General features: G+C 44.0%; 1 protein-coding gene across 3 annotated transcripts; it reads left to right on the top strand.

The window, feature by feature from the left end:
- The first annotated feature begins 301 nt into the window (after nt 1-301).
- Nucleotides 302-20,622, top strand: zgc:92242 (uncharacterized protein LOC436899 homolog). Of its 3 annotated transcripts, XM_031568894.2 has the most exons (7): nt 302-400; nt 537-626; nt 8,782-9,395; nt 14,668-14,812; nt 14,911-14,965; nt 16,577-16,910; nt 19,804-20,622. In XM_031568894.2, exons 3-7 carry the CDS (start codon nt 9,215-9,217, stop codon nt 19,971-19,973), a joined length of 885 nt encoding a protein of 294 aa, XP_031424754.1. In that variant the 5' UTR covers nt 302-400; nt 537-626; nt 8,782-9,214; the 3' UTR covers nt 19,974-20,622. The 3 variants fall into 3 exon arrangements, with proteins under 3 accessions (XP_031424754.1, XP_012679829.2, XP_012679828.2); XM_012824375.3 differs by lacking the exon at nt 537-626 and having other exon boundaries at nt 376-480; XM_012824374.3 differs by lacking the exons at nt 302-400; nt 537-626 and adding an exon at nt 7,337-7,492.
- Nucleotides 20,623-25,425: the final 4,803 nt, after the last annotated feature.

Here is a 25,425-nt window from a genome sequence, read left to right as displayed (position 1 = left end):
TTCAGGTGATGACTAATTAAGATAATGTGATCGTTAGTGTGGCTCAGGTGATGACTAATTAAGCTCAGGTGATCATTAGTGAGGTTCAGGCGATGACTAATTAAGCTCAGGTGATCGTTAGTGAGGTTCAGCTGATGACTAATTAAGCTCAGGTGATCGTTAGTGAGGTTCAGGTGATGACTAATTAAGATAATGTGATTGTTAGTGAGGTTCAGGTGATGACTAATTAAGCTCAGGTGATCGTTAGTGAGGTTCAGGTGATGACTAATTAAGGCTCAGGTGATCATTAATGAGGTTCAGGTAATGACTAATTAAGCTCAGGTGGGCTGGATTTCCATACCACTGGGTTTTATGAACTGAGGGTTACTGGTGAGGATTTCTGACACAGGATTTTTTTCAGGTTTCATTTCTTTTATTCTTTGTTAGGAGCTTCTCTGAGCTAGGATGCATTTCCTGAAAGCCGTACCATGACCATAGTAGGTAAGAGGTAAAGTGTACAGAATGATGATCTTTCTGCCATTTGACTATGATTCCAGCACAACGATACCTTAAGAATGCACGGCCCTAAAAGGGTGAAGCAAGACGCTGAAACTCTCTCCTCCCTTACACGCCGCTTGTGGATTCTGGTATGTTACCCACAAGGCACGCTGAGACTACCCTGTAATGGGATGCACAGAAAGCAGGCTATGTGTTACTGTCATTATTTATTCATATCGGCTGATGGAATTACTGTGCTGTACTGTGGGTTGTAGGCATTTGAGGTGTGTGTGTGTGTGTGTGTGTGTGTGTGTGTGTGTGTGTGTGTGTGTGTGTGTGTGTGTGTGTGTGTGTGTTGTCTTGGTTTTATGGCAGAGCAAAGATGATTTAATTTGTGCTGTACAAAGAGAAACACAGTAGGCTACACGCAATTAATCATAAATCATACAGGAGGATCGTTGATCAGACACCTTTGTGACATCACTGTCACATCACTGACATCACTCTTTTGTTTTATTTTTCCCCGGGAGGCCCACGTTGCTATAACAATAGAACCAGAATGTAGTCCTCAGAACTTTGGGAAAGTGTTGGTCTCCTTGACGACAGTGCTGCGGCCCCCTGGAGGATTAGCCTTCTGATTGGTTGAAGGAGACTCAGACTTCATCCTTTGACACATTAAGAAAGAAAAATCCCCACTTTACCCCCGTAAAGAAAATCTGCCTAAAACATTTCAAGCAACATAAATGGAAACTTCACAATTTCACGAACCCCCTCAACAGCCTCTTGGCACAGTTGGAAATTGGGTTATTTTGGCAAGGTTTATTTTTTTTAATTATTTCTTTTAAGTTGCCTTTCATTCAATGGGGTCAGTCTACACATTATTTTATTCTTTAGAAGCCACCAGGGGGCGCTGTGAGTATGACAGCTTGACAGCAGAGGACAAAGATGACGGTAGAGGGGCACAGAATGAGAGGAAGAGAAGGGCAGAGAAGAGGACAGACACTTGCGTGTATTTTTAGAGTCTAATTTATTTTATTTCACTGACGAAAAGAGTCATCATAATTGCATTTTCTCATTCATATTTGATTGGAGTCGGGATCTGTGTCGAGAGCATTTAAGCACACAGTCACATATACACGGAGAGACACACATACAAATCAGCATGGTTACACACACACACACACACACACACACACACACACACATACACATACACATACACACACACACACACACACACACACACACACACTTCATTGGAATAGAGGAAGTGGGTTTTTACAAGTCATTATACATCTTATAAAACCAGACTCAAGTGCAAGAGAGGCCTCAGAGCGGCTGTGTGTGTGTGTGTGTGTGTGTGTGTGTGTGTGTGTGTGTGTGTGTGTGTGTGTGTGTGTGTGTGTGTGTGTGTGTGTGTGTGTGTGTGTGTGTGTGTGTCAAAATCATGCTGTCACTGCTCACACGCACACACACTCATAGAGAGGGAGGACGTCAGTCATTATTCATATACACTGGAATCTTTAGAGGTTTTCTTTCAAAAGGCTTCTGTATTTTTCCACCATTCTCAGATAGTCATCTTCAGACACACACACACACACACCCCATTCTCAGATAGTCATCTTTATGTTAGAGTGTAAACATACACTTAGTCACACTCGTATAGACGCAAACACATAAACAGACTAGCAAAGAGTCCCTCACCTTGATAAACACAGTCCTTCCTTAAACACACACACACACATACAAACACAGGCCTAAATCAAACAAACAATCCAGTTTTTCTTGAATTCAATCTCACTTTTATTCACTCACACACACACACACACACACTCGTTTATTGTCATATCTACTTGTCATCCACTGGAATTTGATAACATGCTCTCTTTTCCAGTTGACATACTTACATGTTTGACCTAGAAAGCAGGCAAAGAAAGATGATCATTTATGTTTCTCAAACAGGTCACCCACTGTATACACACACACAAACGTGTGTGTGTGTGTGTGTGTGTGTTGGGGGAAGGGGGGTTGGTCATGACCAGGAAATCCATGCAGGATGATACTGAACTTTCCCCAAGGGTAGAGAGGAGAACCTGAAGCGCTGACATGAACCGACCATGACCTTCAATGTGGAACAAACAGCGAAACTTATCAGCACACACACAACCTCCTCAGAGCACATACACACATATACACACACACACACATATACACACACACACACATATACATACACACACATATACACACACACACATACACACACATACACACACACACACATACACATACACACACACACACACACACACACAGACTCTCAAACACACACAAGCGGCTGAGTTTCGGTGTTGCTCTTGTCCAAAAATAGCAGCTGAGATTGCTGTTGTCACCACTGGGGAGGTGCATAGTCTCAACAGGATCACATGGAGCTGAGCTACTGCCTGCAGAGATACTGTGGAGACTCCCTTAGTGGAACAGCACTACCTGCTCATAAGGAGACTCCCCCAGTAAAATAGCACTACCTGCTCATATAGACAGAGATACTGTGGAGACTCCCCCAGTAGAATAGCACTACCTGCTCATATAGACAGAGATACTGTGGAGACTCCCCCAGTAGAATAGCACTACCTGCTCATATAGACAGAGATACTGTGGAGACTCCCCCAGTAGAATAGCACTACCTGCTCATAAATAGACTCCCCCAGTGGAGCAGCACTACCTGCTCATATGGATCACTGACTTCCCTCAGAGTCCTCAACAACACTCATCTCTCTCTCTCTCTCTCTCTCTACTCCTTTCTTTCTCCCTCTCTCTACTCCTTTCTCTCTCTCTCTCTCTCTACTCCGTTCTCTCTCTCTCTCTCTCTCTCTCTCTACTCCTTTCTCTCTCTACTCATTTCTCTCTCTACTCCTTTCTTTCTCCCTCTCTCTACTCCTTTCTCTCTCTCTCTCTCTACTCCGTTCTCTCTCTCTCTCTCTTTCCCTGTGTGTGTGCATTTACTGTGAATGCTTTGAGAGCTGTTGACTGTAAACTGGTCTAAATTCCACTGTATTTATGACACACCATAGTAAACAAACTATGTGTGTAAGTGTGACACGCTGTCTCAACCACTGATATGACGACATGTCCTTATCATACATCCTCTTCCAGCTGATGATAAATCTCTCAGGTAGTGCCCTAGTTCTGCACGTGACTGCTCTCTTTTCTAAGTTTTCTAAACAAGCGGAACTCAAACTCATTTCCTACCCGGCAAGGTTATGCACATGTGCAAACATGACAAGCACTCCTGCCGTGTGTGTGTGTGTGTGTGTGTGTGTGTGTGTGTGTGTGTGTGTGTGTGTGTGTGTGTGTGTGTGTGTGTGTGTGTGTGTGTGTGTGTGTGTGTGGGTCAGTGACTGACGATGTGATCAGCAGGTGAGACAAACACAGAAACCAAAACGTAACGGGGAGAGAGAGACCAGAGAGAGAGTATTGTAATATTGACAGATCAATACTAAACTATTGACATCTCAAGAAGTGAAACCCAATCCATCTCATTTAAAAATAGCCCTAAGCCCTGTAACATACTCCGCTCGAGCTTGTGCTTTGGAAAGTGCTGAGAGTGGCTGAGGTAAGTGTGTGTGCTGCTTCACGTTTGCAATGGAAATTGGCCATTTTGCCTGTCAGAGCCGAGACAGGGATTCATTTGACACCAGGACGCTGCCGCCTGAGGTTACAGTCATGGCCATGCCCAAGGGTATGATGGGATACTAGTGCTAGCGAGTGCTAAAAACAACTCTCAGGTGTGAGTCTAGACCCTGACGACGTGTTTTGGTCACCGAAACGCTGGTCTTTTGAGGAATAACAGATCGTGTGTGACGATATCCGTCATTCGACAGTCATGGCCTAGCCAGAATTACTCAATCTATGATCGACTTCAACGACTGACACATCAGCATTAAATGCACAATGGGGAAACTCCGTGTAGAAACATTGCGCAATCAATAAGACTGCAATGTGACTCCACCCGACAAACATGTGGAGGAGAGTCAATTATCTTGTGTGTACATAAGTGCACTGGCCAATCAAGGCTGACTGACTCACACACTTTCCACATCTCCCGATGAAAATAAACAAATAAAAAAAAGCATTGGCTGTTCAATCATATTCAAAACATGATTACCGTAAATCTATATACAGTACCACATGGCAACAACAATCATGTAACAATAGATGACAAAACTTCCTGGCAAAAAAAAACTGTGAAGAGCCATCTTTCATTTATTTTCCTGTTTATTAGTTTATCTGAAGACTGAGAAATCAAGTATCCTATTTGTTTTTAGTTATACACAGGAAATTATGTTAAAATTCCTTGAGCTATTTGTTTGGGATTTCCCACAGCAGCCAATTCTCTCAATGTCACATGCAAGTACTCATACCCAACCACCTAACCTAACCAATATAACAACTGCCCAACCATAGACCCAGGATACAAGAACAACACACAACTGGCTGGTAACAGCTATGGCCAACCTAACCAGTCACCTGACCTTACATTTAGATCAAATTTGTCTACAAAATGTGTACTTTGTCGTATGTAGCTTGCTGAGCTGTAGGCCTATATTCTACATTAATCACAGTATTAGAATAATCAGCTACTCCCTTTATAGTTTTCATTGCCAGCTAACCTGCAGGGTACGTTTTTGAGGATGCTTTAGCTAACTAGCTAGCTCGGTAGCTTACCTGCCAAACAGCCAAACCTAAAGTGACCAAAATCTCACTCAGCCTGGTGGGGTGGTCGTACAGTTTTGTAATGACACAGAAAATGTTTAGGTCGAACAAGGACGCATACTTGAGAGTGGAAACTGGATTGCTGATTGATTGTTTTCTGTCAGAGTTAGTGTGACATTATGTTGTACAGACAATGATGATATACTTACGTCTTTACTGTTTAATGTAACGTTTAATGTTAGACCCATCAATTTCATTACCCAAATAACAGCTAAATAGGTTTGCACAGGTGTTTACATTCTGTAGCTGGTAATTGAATAAGGCTATGATCATCAGAAGCATCAAGGCTTGATGTGAAATAAACATTGAGTGATTCAAGCAAAAAACTCTCGGGGATTTATGGATAAACCTGAATGGCTAAGATATCAGCCAATGAGGGCAGCTGGAAAACCAGCCTCTCTCATTCTAAGGGGGAAGATAGACGTTTAGAAAAGGAACTAAGGCTGTTTTTGTACAACTAACTCAGTCTGCCTAAAACCATCTCAGGGAATAATTTAAACTGCAGGAATGCCACTCTTGTTTGGTTCAGGCAAACCGTGACCCTCCAAGGTCAGCTGTTAGCCTCTAGCTGACTTAGTGTGACTAGTAGGTGACCGTGTGTGTGTGTGAAAGAGTAGTTCTTACTTCTATTAAAGTGTTTTTGTTTGATCAGTGTTTACCTCAGCAAACACAGACTAATCTGTCAGTGAGGTGTGGGAAGAGAGGGACAGAGAAAGAGAGAGAGTAAGAGAGAGAGAGATAATTGGGAGAGAAATAACTATGTTTGAGTAATATACTAGAAGAGTGGGCAGTGTTGGGTATGATGTGTGTGTGTGTGATGTGTGCAAAGTGTCATGTTTGTCACAGTCTGCGTACCATCTCAGGGAATAATATAAACTGCAGAAGTGTTAGGTATGACTCCTTTCAGTTGTAAATCTTCATAATTTGCCTAACAATACAGGCACCATATACTAGCCCTAATTGTCACCTCAAAGAGCTCAAACAGAAACTCATCATCTCCCAAAGTGTCCTACATGCCAGTCAGCCAGATACTATTTCTCACAGTGAAGACCTCTCCCTTCAGGCGACAGAAGGGTGGGGCCCGGCTGTAGTAGAGTCGATCTGTCTCGGCCCCAAAAGACGAGACCATGGTAATAACATATGAAGAGGTCTGTGTCCATGAAACGTGGCTTCTTTGTTTAAATGTATGTATCTGTTAAGTGCTGTTCATTGGTTCTCTTGAGTGTGTCTAAAAGCTTAGACAAAAAAAGATGTTTATCATGCCTGTAAATCATGTGACGTGAAGAAGACCTGAGAAACACCCAAAGAGAAAGAGAGAGAATAAAAAAAAACATCATGTGGGCAGCAGACTGGGCTGGGCCGGGCAAGCAGGTATTATCACCTGGGATTAAGCTTACAAGCAATGATGGGAAAACACACACCTGCCCACACACACACACACACACACACACACGTGCATACTCACTCATATACAGTTACCACTCCTTCAGATTAGTCACCGCTATTGTACTCTAAGATAACCTGAAGTGAACAAACACACCAGATTTACCGTAAGCACACACAAACACACACACACATACACGTGTCTGCTTTCTTCCTTGCTTTTCTGTTGTGTTTCACCCTGTCCTCGCTTTCCTGTGCTAAGTGATACGTTTTTAACTTTAGAGACACAATACGTCTTCATCGCCCCTCCTCCTCTTTACAAACCACCCCTGCCACATCACACACCCCCCCCCCCCTCCATCCTGCTCTCACACACACACACACACCACACACACACACACAAAACGGCTCCCGACCCCCACACTCCACCATCAATAGCCTGTTTGCCTGCCTGAGTTTCACATAGTTTAGCCAGTGCGATTCAGTCCTTAACTGAGAAATAGAGAGAGAGAGAGAGAAAGAAAAGAGAGAGAGAGAGAAGGGGGAGGGAGAGAGAGAGACATAAAGAGAGGGAGCGAGAGAGAGGGAGGGAGAGAGACAGACAGACAGACAGAGCGAGAGAGAGAGAGAGAACATGTGTGAGTGTGTGCAGGAGTTAGGGGAGGAGTCAGCTGGAGAGACTGAGCGAATGCACAGTGAGGCCAACAGACAGACAGAGAGAGAGAGAGAGAGAGCGAGGGAGGGGAAGGAATGCTGTGATGTCACTATAGCTCTGGATACAAAGCCATGAGGAGAGCATATCCAAGCCAGCTCACTCTACACCGTAACTGTGCTGGCAGGACTAACACACACTCTGCCTGTGAGTACTCCCTGTGTGTGTGTGTGTGTGTGTCTTTGTTAACTTTTTCTGTTTCCACCAGCCTACTTTTTGAGTAGTCTTTGTGCTTAATCCTGTACGTGTGCACAGATGTGTGTAGGCTCTGTCTTCTTGCCCTGCTTTTCTTTCTTCTAACTTTTCACCACAACTCCTTTCATCTCAATCACACTCTGTCTCACAGAGGTGTGTATGTGTGTGTGTGTGTGTGTGTGTGTGTTTGATCATGCTCTGTCTCTCTGTTCCAGTTTTAAAATCCACCCTGAGTGAAGATGTGGTGATTTTGGCAGTGGTATTCTTTTCTTTCTTTCTTTTTTTCATTCTCTCTCCTTCCCCCTCTCCATTCATCTGTCTTGCAACATTTAAATCTGCTCAGTGGCCTAAATTGTCTGTTTGCTGTGTGTGTGTGTGTGTTTGACTGAGTGTGTTTTGTGTTAGTTTGGGTGTGTGTGTAACAGAAGTCTGTTGATCTGTGTTAAGATGATCTCTACATGTATGCTGGCTTGAGGGTGCTGTTGTTTCTGGGATTGCCGGTATTGTGAATGCCACTCTTGTTTGGTTCAGGCTAACCGTGAGCCTCCGACGTCAGCTGTTGGCCTCTAGCTGACTTAGTGTGTGTGTGTGTGTTTGTTTGTGTGAAAGAGTAGTTCTTACTTCTTTTCAAGTGTTTACCTCAGCAAACACAGACACTCTGTCAGTGAGGTGTGGGAACAGAGGGAAGAAAGTGACAGAGAAAGAGAGAGAGAAAGAAAGAGAGAGAGAGAGAGAGAGAGAGAGAGAGAGATATATAATTGGGAGAGAAAGAACTATGAGTAATATACTAGAAGAGTGTTAAGTTTGGTATTGTGTGTGTGTTGTGTGCAAAGTGTCATGTTTTGAAATAAATATGGGGATAAGCACACGAAGAGGCAAAAAACAACATATGTGCTGAGAGGAGAGTGTGTGTGTGTGTCTGATCTTACACACACACACACACACACACACACACACACACACACACACAGAGATTACAGGGTCACTGCTGAAGAAGAAAGCGACAGAGGATTTAAAGCTAGCAGCTGGAGGTTTGCCAAATGTAGACAGGCAGAAATGAAGAGCAGCAGATGCTGTAACTGATCCATGTTTTCTTTTTTCTTTCTTTCTCTGCCTCTCCCTCCCCGTCTCCCATTTTCTCTCTCTATCCCTCTTTTTCTTTGTTTCCCTTTCTCCCACTTTATTGCTCTTCTTATCTTGCTGTTATTTTTTCTCTCTCTCTCTTTTTTTTCTGTCTGAAGGACTCCGCACATGGACATTGTGTGGGACAGGAATGAGCATTGTCATAGCAACCAAGACAAAAACCACGGCGACGAGTGCTGAATGATAGAGGGAATCTTAGTTTGAGACCTCAAGAAAAACTCTCACAGGAACTTCATTCTTCATAGTCTCGTCCAATCAAAACCCTTCAGATCAACTTCAAGATCCAATGAAAAGTCATTACCGAATCCTAACAACCAATCAGAGACCTTCAGCTCAACACTTCCTCCAGCCCAAACTCTCCAACTCAGCCTCATCCTCCAGTCAGGAACCTCCCAGCTCAACATCAGCCATATCCATCTCTGCCTAAGGACTTATCTGGAGAAGCCTCCTCTGTGCTCCTCTCCTGTCCTGTTCTCCCCCTCGGGTTGTGTTCCTCTGCGGTGCGGGAGTAGCCTGCAGCGAGGCGGCAGCATGCTGCAACAGATCCTGAAGGACATGTACGTGGACCCCGACGTGCTGGAGGCACTGGGCGACGAGCAGAAGAAAATCCTCTTCCTGAAGATGCGACAGGAACAGGTGCGGCGCTGGAATGAGCGGGACGAGAAGGAGCAGAGGGAGGACAGGAAAGAGAACGCGCTCAGACCAAAGAAAGGTAAGACGCTGTGTGTGTGTTGAAAGAGAGTACACGAGTGCATGATGGGGTGTTTGATTGTAGATGACACAATGTGGTGTGGTTAAGGCCTAGGCAGTTATTTTTATGAGTACTTGGCCATTATTGTGTGTGTGTGTGTGTGTGTGTGTGTGAGTGAGAGATAAAGAGAGACCCGCATCTTTGTTCATCAGACAGGCTAACAATCAGACAGACTGACAGCCCCGTGTGTAATTTAGTCTCTGCATCCCCACATATCCGGACCATTGTGTCCCACTCCAGGCGTGATTATGTGTGTGTGTGTGTGTGTGTGAGAGCATGTTTTGGGGCGCAGGGGTCTTTTGTCTCGGAGCGTCTCTATACGCTGCGATGTCACAGTTGAACTCTGACCTAATTGAATTGAGTTCCAGAACAGAGCTTGGTCACATTTTATTTGGATGGTGCCCTGTAGACTATAGACAGATGCCCAGACTATAAACAAACTATCGGTTGAAATTCTGTCAACTGCAGTTTATGGTTAAGGTTAGGGTTAGGAGTTGAGTTTGGTTAAGGGGATGTTCAGTTAACAATTAGAAAGACTGAGCATGAATTTCAACAAACTATCTGTAAAGTCTCTGTAGGCAGACTATCCAAATAAAATGTTACGCAGAGCTTTGTGACGAAGCACAATCTCGTTCTTATTGTCTAATGATCACACCCATCTACACACACACACACACGCACAAACACACACACACTTGTATTCACCCCCTATCGATCCAGATAGCTACTAAATCGAGATCCGGTACTAATCTGTCAGGTCCGTTCCAAAGTCTTCCTGAGTCTTGCGTAAAGATCCTACATGGCCAGCTGGATTTCAGATATGCCACACTGGAACAGCAAGTCCAACACGAGATATACAACAGAAATGTAGGGAACATGTAGCCTATTGTCTCCACCATGCAGTAGATATATAGTCAGGTGATTCATCTCTAAAAACATCAAATATACTGCATGTCATCCCACCATAACTATCATCTGCCAAACTAAATCTAGCCACTCCTTGACCTTAACTCCAACACCTCAGCATAACTATCAGCTTACCAGTGCAAGCCTATTTGTATTCCTTAGCAAGTTCAGAGCCTCAACCGATTTGGCCAAGAAATCTGGCCAATCCAGTCTATTCCAAATAACACAGGACTGAAAACACATGACCGAGGAATGAAGCAAAGGCAGAGGGTTAAGCCAGTGAACTCGTAAGGAACGTGCAGCATTCCTCAGCACATCTGTAATGTGAGCTCAGTGAGGAGGCATGAAACGATCACCGCTCTCGGAGACCTAAGGTCCCAAGCACGGACTCCCTCTGGAACGGGCCCGACCCTCATTCAGAACAGACGTTGGATCAGATCTGGGATTAGGGTGGGGAGGAAATTACGACTCGAGAACCACCCAGATACATATACACATACACATGAGGACAATACCACACAACCTCCAACCACCCAGATACATATACACATATACATGAAGGCAATACCACACAACCTCACGATCACGATCAGACCACATCACAAACACAAATGAGCATTAAATCATTAAATGCACACAGAATGTAGAGCCACACGACAGGACCCTAAACATTCACAACTGAGTGATGAATAACAACACACACTATCTATATTCACCACTGGATAGTAAACTTATTTGGTTGGTGCAACAGAGCCACCATGTAGAATAGTGGAATTAATCAGCTCATGAGTAAATTGAAAAGTTCAGTTTGAAACAGTAAGGCGTGCTGCGTAACCGCGGTCTTAATCTCCCATGACGGCACAGATGCAGAAGTGTGTGTGTGTGTGTGTGTGTGTGTGTGTGTGTGTGTGTGTGTGTGTGTGTGTGTCACTTGTTTATCAGAGGGAATGCTATCTGACATCAACTCACACACACTCACACTACAGTAAACACCTGATGCATATCAGTCTTCATCTCTCTTTTCTTCCTTCTTCCTTTCTTCCTTCATTTCCTTTTTCTTTCTTTCTTTCATGGTTTGGGAAGAGAACAGTGTGAACTTCATGCACAGTGTTCTGTCATGGTATGTTCACAATGCGCTGTCCCCTTTCGTAGGAGAGAGGGATGAGGTAGAGAGGTGTGCCAATGAGATGTAGAATAAGATGAAGAACAAGAGATCCAAAGATGGAGAAAAGACAGTGTGTCAGAAATGATAAGCCAGAATGCCACAAAGCATTTCAGGACAGAGAGAAAGACTGAGAAAGAGAGAGAGAAAGTTGATGAGATAGAGATGGCATAGTAAGAGGACACATTCCAACCTCCTGGGAAATATATCTATTTACAAGCAGTGGAATCTCACCTATCTACATTCTGTGTTCAGGGCGTGTGTGTGTGTGTGCAACCTGTAATTAGTGTACTCACAGTCCTTTGAGTTCACAGGCCTATCATTCCCATGTCCTTACAGTGGCGTGCTAACGTGGGACCCAATGCCAGCGAGCATTTGTGTTTGGGGGGACACACATGACTGTTGCGCACGGCCCAGACAAAGAAGCCTTAGTGTGAGGGAGGCATGTGGTCAAACTTTTGTTAATTCAGACTGTTGCTGCGCTATGTGGGGGAGGGGATGGAGGGTTACTGGACAACACCCCCCCCACCCACACACACACACACACACACACACACACACACACACACACACACACACACACACACGCCCATCAACCCCCTTCTCACTTATTAATACTCCTGTTATTGAGTTGACAGGCTGAAAGTGTGAAGATGAACAAAGGACTCTCTGTCTCCACTCCACTCCACTCCACTCCTCTCTCTCTCTCTCTTCTGCCTTTTCTTCTGCTACGCAGGCAGTGGCTGATGGTGAAGTCCCTGACAAGTATTATAACGGTTCTGTCAGTGTTCAATGCACGGCTCTCATTTCCTTCAGTTCTCTCTCTCTCTCTGTTTGTGTGTGTCTTTAGTAAGATAATTCTCTTTATAACAGGTAGTGTGTAGTTGAACAGACACACACAGACACAATCTTCTGATAAGTGTGCGTGTTCAGGTAGTTGAAAGAAACGCACACCCTTACGGGGGGGCTGACACTACAATTAAGCTATCATCCAGTGAGTTCATTTGTGCACACACACACTCCTTACACTCCTGTCTTCTGTATATGCCCCCCCCTCCACACACACACACACACTGAGAAAAAACATTCTTCACATAGTCTTGCAGGCTTTGCATAATTATTTCCACATTTCTTTTGTCTTTGCCTCTTTCTGTGTCTATCTCTCTTTTTCAACCTCTCTGTCTTTCTGTGTTTATCTCTCTTTTTTAACCTCTCTGACACACACACACACACACACACACACCGACTTTGAGTTAGTTCAGCTGTTAATGTCTTATGACTAGCAAAGCAGTACTAGTCACAGTTCTTGAGGGGAAACCAACAATGCAAAGCTGGTATTTGTCCAAACATACGCCTGCAGACACACACACACACACACACACACACAGAGTAGAATCCGTGCCATGTTACCTGAGCCTTCGGGGTAAGGTGTCTTCATGGTAACGCCCTACTGCCTTGAAAAACCAGTTCTTTACGTAACCACACCTTTGTCATGGATCACCATGTGTGAAATATTCCCTGACGCAGGTGCTCATACAGACACACACACAAGGATAGGACTGGGTTACCTAACACGTTCTCATATTACGCCTTTTTTGGATGGTGTGTGATTTATAGGAGCAGGATGTAGTTGAGTTGTAGGTATAAGAGTGTGTGTGTGTGTGTGTGTAGTCACTATCCTATATGCCTGGGCTCTGTGTGTGTGTACTAAACATGGAATGGCCTGGATTGCAGAAATGTTTTACATTCTGTTCATGATGGACACAGTGGAACATTTTTAAGTGTGTGTGTGTGTGTGTGTGTGTGTGTATTGCAGGATTTCTGGCTCAGGTCAATCCCCCTGAGCGTTAGTAGGTATTTATGGAATGTGATTCTCCTGAAGGGGAGCATAGGACCCAATAAACACACACACACACACACACTCAGGGTTTAAGTTAGTTCAGCTGTTAATGTCTTATGACTAGCAAAGCAGTACTAGTCACAGTTCTTGAGGGGAAACCATGAAAAACGACACAGACTTTTTAAAATAGATGGTTCCAGTTCTCTCTGGATACGACAGTAGCGAAGAACACCAAAGACACACAGCATTTAATCTGATCAGGCTGGTTTTCATAGTGAAGTACATTGAGTACATTAGCCTGACTGTTTTTACTGTTTTGAGACCCAGATAAGCAGATGATTCTAGTTGTGATGTGGCCCTCATCTGGTTTGAGGATGGGTGGGGATCCTCCTCTGAGCCCTAAGGACAGCATGGAACAACACAGACAGAGACACACACACACACACACACACACACACAGACACACAGACAGACAGACAGACAGGACAGCATGGAACAACACTGCACACACACACACACACACACACAGGACAGCATGGAACAACACTGCACACACACACACACACAGGACAGCATGGAACAACACTGCACACACACACACACACACACAGAACAGCATGGAACAACACTGAATGGCATCTGTCCTCTGCCATTTTGTAATTGTGTTTTTTAACTGAATTGTATAAACCTTCTTTTGCTTTATAGCTCTCCCTCCTCCCTCTCTTTCATCTCTCCATCCATCACTTATACTGAGCACTGAATGCATCACACAGGCACACAATGCCCTCTGCTGGTTGCATTAAGTAATTACAATCCATGTTCTGAATCACACCTCCATCATCAGTTCTAGCCAAGATAGCTAAGAGAGCTAGTCACTAACAGGCTTATCTTCGGGCGAACATCAGGCCTGTCTGCAACTCTCAAGCCCCTACCATAAAAGAGTCCCGTTTGAATATTCTGATTTACATTTTTTTTTTTTTTTTTTTTTTTTTTAGTTCAAACACCATGAATGTCATTTGCGTGTACAGCACTTTTGGGCATCTTCTGTGGTTTTACAAATAGATAAAGATGACTTCCTTACTTTCTTAATTACAGCACCCAGCCACATGAAGCTGAATGTGAATGTGCTGCGTTTTCAGAAGCTGTGTGTGTGTGTGTGTGTGTGTGTGTGTGTGTGTGTGTGTGTGTGTGTGTGTGTGTGTGTGTGTGTGTGTGTGTGTGTGTGTGTGTGTGTGTGTGTGTGTGTGTGTGTGTGTGTGTGTGTGTGTGTGTGTGTGTGTTGTGTGTTTTCAGAAGCTGAAGCTGAATGTGTTGTGTGTTTTCAGGCAACAGAAAGAGTGTAAACTGGCTGCTGGGGCGTGATGGAGACGTCTATGTGTGTGAGATTGGAGACACGGACGGGGAGAAAACACCAAAACGACTTCTCTCAGAACTGAGGCAGAACGGAAGCATTCGCATTAGAACAAACAGGTACACACACACACACACACACACACACACACACACACACACACACACATATATATACACATACACTCACTGATTATATTCATATGTTGTATGTGCAGCGAACCACTCAGGACCAATCAAGTGGATCAAAACGGCATACAGCTACAACTCAAGGTGGGTAGTGTGTGTGAGGATAAATGCATCTTGGAATGGACATATTTGTACAAGTACAATATATCATATAATTATCTCACTGTGTCAAATGTATTGATACATCAATATTCAATAATCGTTTCACGCTTCTGTCCTAGCTGTGTGTGTGTGTCTGTGTGTGTCTAAAGCAAGCCTCTATCCTAGTGAGAGCCAACTAGTCTGATGCAATCAATGACCCTTATAATAAAATAAAAAACAATGAGATCTATTGCAATACATCTCTCTTTAACTCCAGTAAAGGTAGCTTTGAAATGTTTCAAAATGTCTGCTTTTTGTTTATGTAATATATTTATGCGTGTGTGTGTGGTTGAGCATCTGTGTGTGTGTGGTTGTACATCTGTGTGTGTGTTTGTCTGTATATGTTTGTGTGTGTGTGTGTGTGTGTGCTGAAACATGTGAATGAAATGTGTCCATTCAATCATTCATGCATGCTTGTAGCCATGTAAGGATACTATTATATATATGTGTGTGTGTGTGTGTGAGAGAAAGTACAGGCAATGAACGCATTGTGAACAGTGTAGTGGAGCATGTAACTGATGTGCATGGATACGTGTGTGTGTGTGTGTGTGTGTGTGTCTGTATGTACGTGTGTGTGTATGTGGATGAGTACATACTGCACATGCACTAACATGGTGTATGTGGCCTTGTGGCCTGGACCGTTAATGTGTCTGCGTGTTTGAATGTCCTTTTGCCTGTTTGAGAGAGAGTGTGTGTGTGTGTGCGCATGTCTCTCTGTGTGGTGTGTGTGTGTGTGTGTGTGTGTGTGTGTGTGTCTGGACTGGTCTCGCTCCCCTGAGCAGATGGGTTTAGGGGAATTAAACGCCATCAGATGGCCCGAGGACGAGTCTGCCAGATAGGGAGAGAGAGAAAGAGAGAAAAAGAGAGGGAGAGAGAGAGAATAGTGGAGAGAGATGGAGAGAGAGAGAGAGGGAGAGAAAGGGGAGGGACACAGATGGCAGGAAGAGAGCAGAAAGAATTGCCTGTGGTCAGGATGGAGGGATGAATAAAGAGGAGTGAAAGAGGAGAGGTCCGAGCCTCACAGAACCCAGCAGAGCGAAAAGGTCTCCTGGTTCCCATGGCAACTGCAAGCTGCCTCCATGACATCACAGTTCCTGGCCAGAGAGAGAGAGAGAGAGAGAGAGAGAGAGAGAGAGAGAGAGAGAGAGAGAGAGAAGAGAGAGAGAGAGAGAGAGAGAGAGAGAGAGAGAGAGAGAGAGAGGAGAGAGAAGAGAGAGAGAGAGAGAGAGAGGAGAGAGAGAGAGAGAGAGAGAGAGAGAGAGAGAGAGAGAGAGAGAGAGAGAGAGAGAGAGAGAGAGAGAGAGAGAGAGAGAGAGAGAGAGAGAGAGAGAGAGAGAGGGAGAGAGAGAGAGAGAGAGAGAGAAGAGAAAGAGAGAGAGAGAGAGAGACTTCAGGCCTACTGCCTTGTCTGCAAAGAGTAAACACATCTAAACCAAGGGTCTCTCATATTACAGAAATCTGGCTGTACTCACTCACACACTCAGTCTTTCACACACACACACACACACACACACGCACACACAGAGTGACTGATCGATGATGTTTTAATTACAGAAACCTGAGGAGCTTAGTGATTCAGGCAGCACGGTGGTCGTCCCAGGGGACACAAGGCAGGCCTCTGATTCGTCAAGCCTCACTAGCAGCCTGCAGGACCCCAAGGACGACTCAGATGACTCGGGAACTGTCGAGGACGACCTGAAGGACCCCTCAGAGGAGGAGAATTCGGAGAGTGCGTCGGACGACCTCAGTGACTCGGGCATCTTTTACAAATCCCACTCCAGGGGCCCTGGCCTGTCCCTAACCAGAAAGCCCCGCCCCCAAGAACAGAATGAGAGGGTGTCAATCAAGGAGACACCCCTACCTCAGGAGAGTCAGGGGCAAGAAAAAGGTAAGAGTAATACGAACAAAGCATGTTTGACATAACATTAATTTACCATAGATATTCCAAATATACTCAAACTACAAACCCAGGCAAAACTATGTAGATAAGCTAAATATCGCATGAATAAATGGTCAATAAATTCTGACTTTTAAATATCACTATTTTAGAGTACTTGATTTATGGAGAACCATGGAGTGAAACTGTCTGATACTGTTGTCTATCGCCATCTACTGGGCATAACGGTGAAATGACAAGTACAGCCAAATAAGGTGGAATTTACAGATTTTCTCCCCCTGCTGGTCACAACAGAAAATAATTTCATGTGAATGCACACAATACAACAACAAAAAACAAACCAAAACATAAGGTTGAGAAAAGGGAGGTGAATAATTGCAATGAATCCTAGAATCCTCTCCTCTGTCAGAGTTGAGGCCAAAGGATTGGTGACAGGGAATCTGCTGAGTGAAGCAGTGCGAACTTTAACATCCCTCTCACTGCAGGTGTTTACGAGAGAGCAGGGGACGGGGACACGGGACTGTGTGTGTGTGTCAATGAGGTGTTCACTTGTGAGTGAGTGCGTGTGTGTATGTGTGCATGTAAGGTGTTTACGGACGTGTGTGTGTGTGTGTGTGTGACTGCTTGCGTGCGTAGCATGTATCTCTGGGGCATAAGTTGCGTTTCCATGGTGACAACACAACCGTGGTGGATTGAGAGTGGAGCATGGGGGGGGGGGGGGGGGAGAGAGAGCCAGAGAGGAGAGACAGATGGGGAGAGGTGGAGACAGAAGACAGACAGGAAGAGCAAAAGACAGAGAGAGAGAGAAAGAGAGGGAAAGAGAAAACGTGAGGGAAGAGTATATGGAGAGAGAAACAGAAAGGTGTATGAGCGACGTCACAGAAAACAGATGTCACACAGTCACTTTCACACTCCTCTGAGACAGTGTGTGTGTGTGTGTGTGTGTGGGGGGGTGTGTTATAGTAACATTTTGGTCTATTTAGGCATGTGTGTATTGTGTGTGTGTGTGTGTGTGTGTGTGTGTGTGTGTGTGTGTGTGTGTGCATGCCTGCATGTGTATCTGTGAGTGTGCGTGTGTTTTCCCAGCTCTAACCCCCTAGGGGCAGATCTAAAAATACCCCCTCCCCCCTCTGTTGCTCGGGGCCTGGGCAGCATCTGCTGCCCTCTCTCTCCATTTCTCTCCCTGTCTCTGCATCAGTCTCTCCCTTGCTCCCTCTGTCTGTCTCCTTCCCTCCCTGTCCTAAAGTACTCTCTCTCTCTGTCTTTCTTTCCCTTGTCCTAAAATCATCTCTCTCTCTCTCTCTGTTCTGCCTCCCTCCCTCCCTTTCTAACCCTAGCCCTCCTCCTGTTCCACCCGATACGCTATCTCACCCCTCCACTCCACTCGTTCACCCCACCTCCTCTGCTCCCCTGCTCTTTCACCCTGTAACCTCTGCGTTTCCTCTCCATCTTGAGTCACCCCCCCTTCTCTCCTTCCCTCTTTCTCAATCTTCCTGAACTGACCTCTGCACCAGCTGTGTTGGTGGAGGCACGAACAGAGTGAGAGTGAGAGTGAGAGTTTTAAACCGTTATTTACAAAAGAAATCAAATCACTCCATATCACGAGTTAAAAAAACAACTCTTCCAGAGTCATTAGTGGTCACAGCTGCCCCCCCCCCCCCACACACACACACACACACCCCGCTAATGCCGCATGACCTGTCTAGAGAGAGAGAAACGAAGAGACACACACACACACAGTCCTGCTGCTGTTGTAGATTGTTTTTCTTATTTGTGTGTGTGGAATAAATACTTGTTGTTGGATTTTCTATTAGTCCTTAACGTTTTTTGTTACACACTTTGTAAATGCTTTCGCAATACACCTTCTGACATCTGCCATGCGTACAAAGCATGAAAGAAATTGAAGTTAAAATTGAGAGAGAGGGACAGAGAAAAAGAGAGCGAGAGAGAGAGAGAGAGAGAAAGAGATAGAGATAGAGATAGAGAGAGAGAGAGAAAGAGAAAGAGAGAAATGACCTCGGTTTGGGAGACAGCGTTTCCAGACCTCTCCATGTTGTGTGGGGATGCAGCCCTGTGGATGTGAGCTCGACTGGCTAAATGGTCTCCTCCAGTTCATTACCGCCATTGACCCACTTTAGTTCAGGTCAATACAATTGAATTCACCTCAATTCATCTCTATTCAGTGTTGCATATGTGGCAGAGAGTGTTGGTCAGTTAAGCATACTTGTAAATTATGGCTGACGTAGACACAGATCCAGCTGCTCTGAGACACGTCCGCCACTCATTCGCCCTTTCTAATGGAGAACAGCACATGATTGGCTGGAGACTAACATTAGGAGGGGACAGTAAGGAAATGTCTCTCCCTCACTGGTTTGCCAAGGTGTCCGTCAACAAAATGTACTGATTGCGTGATTTAGATTAACCTGCAACATATGCGTGTAATAGTGTGTGTCAGTGAGTGTGAGTGTGTATGTGAGTGCGAGATGGGAGAGAGTGAGTGTGTGTGTGTGTGTGTGTGTGTGTGTGTGTGTACCTATTTGGTCAGCAATGAGTGGGGGAAAAAGCCTGTCCTGAGGTTAAGCGTCAATCTTCTTTTCCACCTAAGCTGGATGATGGCAAAGACCAGCAGGAAATATATCTCCTTCTCCCTCTCCCTCTCACATGATCTTTCTCTATTTATTTGTATTACTGATTGAGTGATTGATTGCTTTTGTCTGATTTCAATCTGTTCATCTAGTCCTCTGTTGTATGTTTAATGTAATGTCTGTTGTAATCAAAGACAACTGCAATGTTGAACAGTGGATGCTGCAAATGATGTAGACTTGTCATTTAGTAAAGGTCTGAAATGTGATTCTCTCCATCTCCATCTCTCTCTCTCCTCCAGCCTCGCTCTCCGAGGGCTCGTCCTCCTCTTCCGTCTTTGGCGGTCGCGTGGCGCAGCTGAGACGCAACTTCGGTGTCGCCGGTAGCAACGGTGTGCCCACAGGGGGCAAACCTCCGGTGCCCACCAAACCGGCTCACTTGCAGCACCTTTCGGCCCCAACGCCACTATGAGAAGACACACACGTACACACATACACATACTCACGTACACACATACACACACCTGTAAATAAACACATGCAAGTACACAAACACATGCGTACACACATGTAAATAAACACACCATATGCACACATACAAATAAACCCACACGAATGTCAATAAGATAAGCCACACATAACCGCTCAAAAACACCACTATTCAACTGAGCTGTGGACTTGGGTTATCTCTGGGTACACACACACACAAACACACACACACACAGACCTTACCCAGTGCTCCAAAGACAAAGAAAACAGAGAGGGGGTAATCTCTGACATTGTTCTCAGGAAAATAACAGGAGTGAGTGTGAGTGTGAGTGTGTGGTTGTGTGTTGTTCACATAAGCACTGTACATATGTTCATTTAGACAGCAAGGTCAAATCACATGACTCAAAAACACACAGACACATACAGTATGCATGTAGATTGCACGTCAAGAACTATATGTCCGACATGTCCCATTCTATGTCTGACGTAATCAGTTACTGTATGAAGAGGTCATTGTGAGGTCAAAGCAGGGAAACATGTCTCCTCCTAACAGATCAAGACCAAAGTGTGTGTATAGTTTTATACTGTCTTTTTATGGGTGTGTTGATATAAATAAAACTTTGTTCTGCTCATCCCCGAGTCTAGAGGTGTTTGTGCATGTGTGTTGTATTTTTTGTTGTTGTATTTGTGCAGAAACTTTATGAAATCTGTGTGTGTGAGAGAGAGGGAGAGAGGGAGACAGAGAGGAATCAGATATGCAGCTGTGACAGTGACATCTGTGGTCATTACAGTGTCCAAGCCTGTGGGGAGAACACAGATCAGGTCAAATTCTCCAGCCACTGTGTGTGTGTGTGTGTGTGAGGGAGTGTTCACATCTGAGTTTATGCAGGTCTCAGCGTTTGTGTATCTGTGAGTGTGTGTGTGTGTGTGGGGGGTGCGGGGTGCGCGCCTCCCTATTTACTAACTTTCTAGGTTGGCTGAGAGAGTAGTCATATAGAAGAGAAGGAAAGAGGGAAAACAACTGATTTGATGTGTGTGTGTGTGTGTGTGTGTGTGAGACATTTCAAAAGGGACAGGAAGGAAGGAAAAGGGGCAGATACGGGGGCGTGGCAGAGTGGTACACATACACACAAACACGCACTAACACATATACACACACAAACACCCATACAAACACGCACTAACACACATTCACACATACACACACAAACATATACACACGCGCACACACACACACACACACACACACACACGCGCACACACACACACAAAGAATTCTTCTCTTGTCAATTCCTGTGTTGACTGGATGGAAAATGTGATGTTATGGTTGTTGCAATCTCCCTGGTGAGGTGTTATACAGACCTGGACAGATTGACACCTTAGCTCTTCCATTGATTTCAGTGGCTGTTGCTATGCTAACAGTTTCATCCCAGGAAGAACAACAATGGACCCTAACATCTTCCCAAATTTTGTCAGATATTGATCACACCAAAAGTATGAAGCCAGTCGTCTGAGCTACAAACACCCCATGACCAGTGGCCACAGTAATTAAAACCCTACGCTGATTGGTCACACTCCTGCAGGATTGTTAACAGCCAATGGAAAACAGACTTCTTGACAGCAGAACAGCTGATGCTATCTAGCGAAAGCTAACCCCTTAAAGCCCTGATGTGATATAATGTGTGTCATGTCATGTCATGTGAATGGGGATATTCACACAACATGGCATACTGTATATGTTTTGATTCCAAAGAAAATGTCTTAAAAGTTTTACAGCTGCTGCTGACATCTGCCACAGGTGTCGTAACACGTCAGTGTGGAGTATTGCTGCTAAACTGATCACACACACACACACACACACACACACACACACGTCAAGATTGTCATCATGTTCTTTCTCTGCGGTCTTGACTCAGTGACTCAGTGCTCCTTAGCCCCAGCCAACAGAGGCCAGTCTTATATCTGGGAAACTACCCATGCCCTGAAACAAATGGTGTGTTATTTTCAGATGCCAGTGGTCACTCTGTTTAAGGCTCCTGTGTTGTTTGCAACCTTGGGCTGTTTGAGTAGACGGTTTTCTGACCTTTGACCTTTGTGTGTGTCAGTGACAAAACTGCCGTCACTCATTCATCTAAGGAACACGGCCTGGTTCAGGACCCTAGAGCCACACCATCACGTGTTCATTGCAGCCTGGTTCAGCACCGGTTATTATACTTTAATTAAGTTTAAATTTAAAAAAAAAATTGTTTTGGTCAATTTGGTCTTTCAGTTAGTTTTACGAGTGCATAAGTAGTTTATTTTTTTATTTTGAGGAATTGACTAGCTTGAGTTTAGTTTTTAGTTAGTTTCAGTGTTAGTTTTAGTGTTAGTTTCAGTGTTAGTGTTTAGTGTTTTAGTTTTGATTTATAGAAGCTGAAAAAGGTAGGATGAACGAATGCATAACATCAAATATGGTTTATTTAATTCTTCATAGTTACTTTTTATTAGGCCAGTGTCTCTCAAGAAATCAAACAGAACAGGACATACAGCAACCACAGTACAAATCAAGGGGAAATGAAAACGAAGTTGATTTTACCTGCAACTCTATTTCGCTCTAGTTTGTGTGGCATCATCCATTGTAGTTTGTCTGTGTATATGTCTTCATATACTGACATTTGACAGATACACAGACTAATGATCACATATTTATAATGCATTTTTCTGTCTTAAATTATAACCATATATACCCTTACATAATGTATCATAAAGAATAGTCAATAAGACATATACATAGTTATAATGAGTGCTACAATGACTTATAACTACTTTATAAGACATTATTAATGCCCTTATAATGCCCTTATGGCAGGCTTCATAGAAAGTGTTACCACATTTTCTTATTACGTGTATTGAGCCCATTACCCCCCATTGGGTTTGCTAGCTGTTCTACTCAAGGAACATACCATACCATACCATACCAAACCATACCATACTATACCAGTGCCAAACCAGTGTCATACCATACCATACCATACCAGTGCCATACCATACCATACCATACTATACCAGTGCCAAACCAGTGCCATACCAGTGCCATTCCATATCATACCAAACCATACCATACTATACCAGTGCCAAACCAGTGCCAAACCATACCATACCATACTATACCAGTGCCAAACCAGTGCCAAACCAGTGTCATACCATACCATACTATACCATACTATACCAGTGCCAAACCAGAGTCATACCATACCATACCAGTGCCATTCCATATCATACCATACCATACCATACCAAACCATACCATACTATACCAGTGCCAAACCAGTGCCATACCATACCATACCGTACCGTACCGTACCATACCAGTGTCATACCATACCATACTATACCAGTGTCATACCATACCAGTGTCATACCATACCAGTGCCATACCATACCAGTGCCATACCATACCATACTATACCATACCATACCAGTGCCATACCATACCATACTATACCAGTGTCATACCAGTGCCATACCATACCATACCATACCATACCAGCACCATACCATACCATACCATACCAGTGCCATACTATACCATACCAGCACCATACCAGTGCCATACCATACCATACCATACCATACCATACCATACCATACCAGCACCATACCATACCATACCATACCATACCATACCATACCAGTGTCATACCATACCATACCATACCATACCATACCAGTGCCATACCATACCAGTAATGAATTATATACTAGTGCAACATCATAACTAACTTCACACTGCTGTTGACATCCAAGGTCTGAGAAAAGTGACTCACACTGATACTTCTGCTTCCCATCCCATAATCTGACAATCTGACTGTAGTCTAGGTGATGGAGCTTTTTTGTAGTGCTGCCCTACACTGTAGAATTCTCTAGTAGCAGAGCTGCCGGCAGCTTATCACAAAATGGTCAAATTTTGTTCAAAACATTATTTCATAAAATAACAGTCAAAATATGAAATTGTTGTTTTCCCATTATTTGATAAATATTGTATTTTCATTTGATTTATTAATTGCATGCCACTGAAACCTCAGATATAGACAATTACATGATGTAGTCTATACCATGGTCTTAAACACCAACACTGTAAAACACTCTATACTCATATATTTATTTCTATGTATTTTTAGGCATGTATCTATCCCATAGGTGTCCACACACACGATAATGATCATAATGATGGATCTTTTGAACATCATGAAGGAGGAATCTGCAAAAAGACCTACTGAGACTGGCTACTGAGACTGGCTTTGGTAGCAGAGTTGCACCCATAGACTTAAATTATAGCCTGATTTCAGTGTCGGCTTTCATCTAGAAGTCCAACTCATACAGGTCAGGATTCATTTGAATGAACTTGCAGCAATTTCTGGTTTGATGTTAATGGTTAGTTGCATTGGTTAGTTTAAGCTATGGTGGTGTTGGCATTGATTGACTTGGTTAGTAAAAGCCATATCAGCATTGCACTAAGGTATCATAGCATCAAACAATATCAGACAAGCAAGACAATAATGTTGACAGGACACTTGATTCATCCTGTCACGGTCGTCAATGACTGAATATCACATGTTCTGTGATGTGTATGATATGATTACTCAAGGGCCTACCAGAGGGTTTAAGACTAACATACCACAATGCTTCTTTAACTGCAGTGATCTTCACCGACGTCTGACCCCTGAAGCAGTAGGTGAGCACCAGCAACCAGGGGCATCCATTGATGTAGTGCACATATACTAGACCCAACTATGATCACAGAACACAGAGTAACACAGCCATTCATGTAGAGCACGTATACCAGACCCATCTATGATCACAGTACACAGAGTAACACAGCCATGTGTTCAGATAAAACACTCATTTAATCGCCAACACTTCATGTTAACTGCCTGTCACAGTATGTGCTTAACGCTTGATTCATTTCCATGTAAGCTGTACATTCTATAATTGAGGTTAGGGCGAGTGTTGGTAACATGTAATAGCATGTCATCACATGAGAGATAGATAAGTAAGTACATGGTAATAAGGACACTTGTATGAAGTGGGACCACTTAAAGTCTATCATTCATGTGTTCTAGTGACCTTGTTTTCTAGTGTCCTTGTTTTCTAGTGTGCTTGTGGTGAAGTATGCTTGTGTGCTACTGTAGTTTGGTGCTTGTGTTGTAGTGTGTTTGTATTCTAGTGTGCTTGCCCTCCGTCTGGCTGGATGTGCTCATCGGCCTTGTCTGGTTTGGGCGACTTACGGAAGAGGCTAGACACACTCCCTCCCTCAGACATCTCTCTCTCTCTCTCTCTCTCTCTCTCTCTCACACACACACACACGCACACTTTCCATCTCTCTCTGTGTCCCTCTTTCTATCTCTCTTGCACACACACACACACACACACACACTCTTTCTCTCTTTCTCCAA

The sequence above is a fragment of the Clupea harengus genome, chromosome 6, assembly GCF_900700415.2.
Source record: "Clupea harengus chromosome 6, Ch_v2.0.2, whole genome shotgun sequence".
NCBI lineage: Eukaryota > Metazoa > Chordata > Actinopteri > Clupeiformes > Clupeidae > Clupea > Clupea harengus.
The sequence above is the reverse complement of the archived record's forward strand: the minus strand, read 5'-3'. Positions and strand labels throughout refer to the sequence as shown.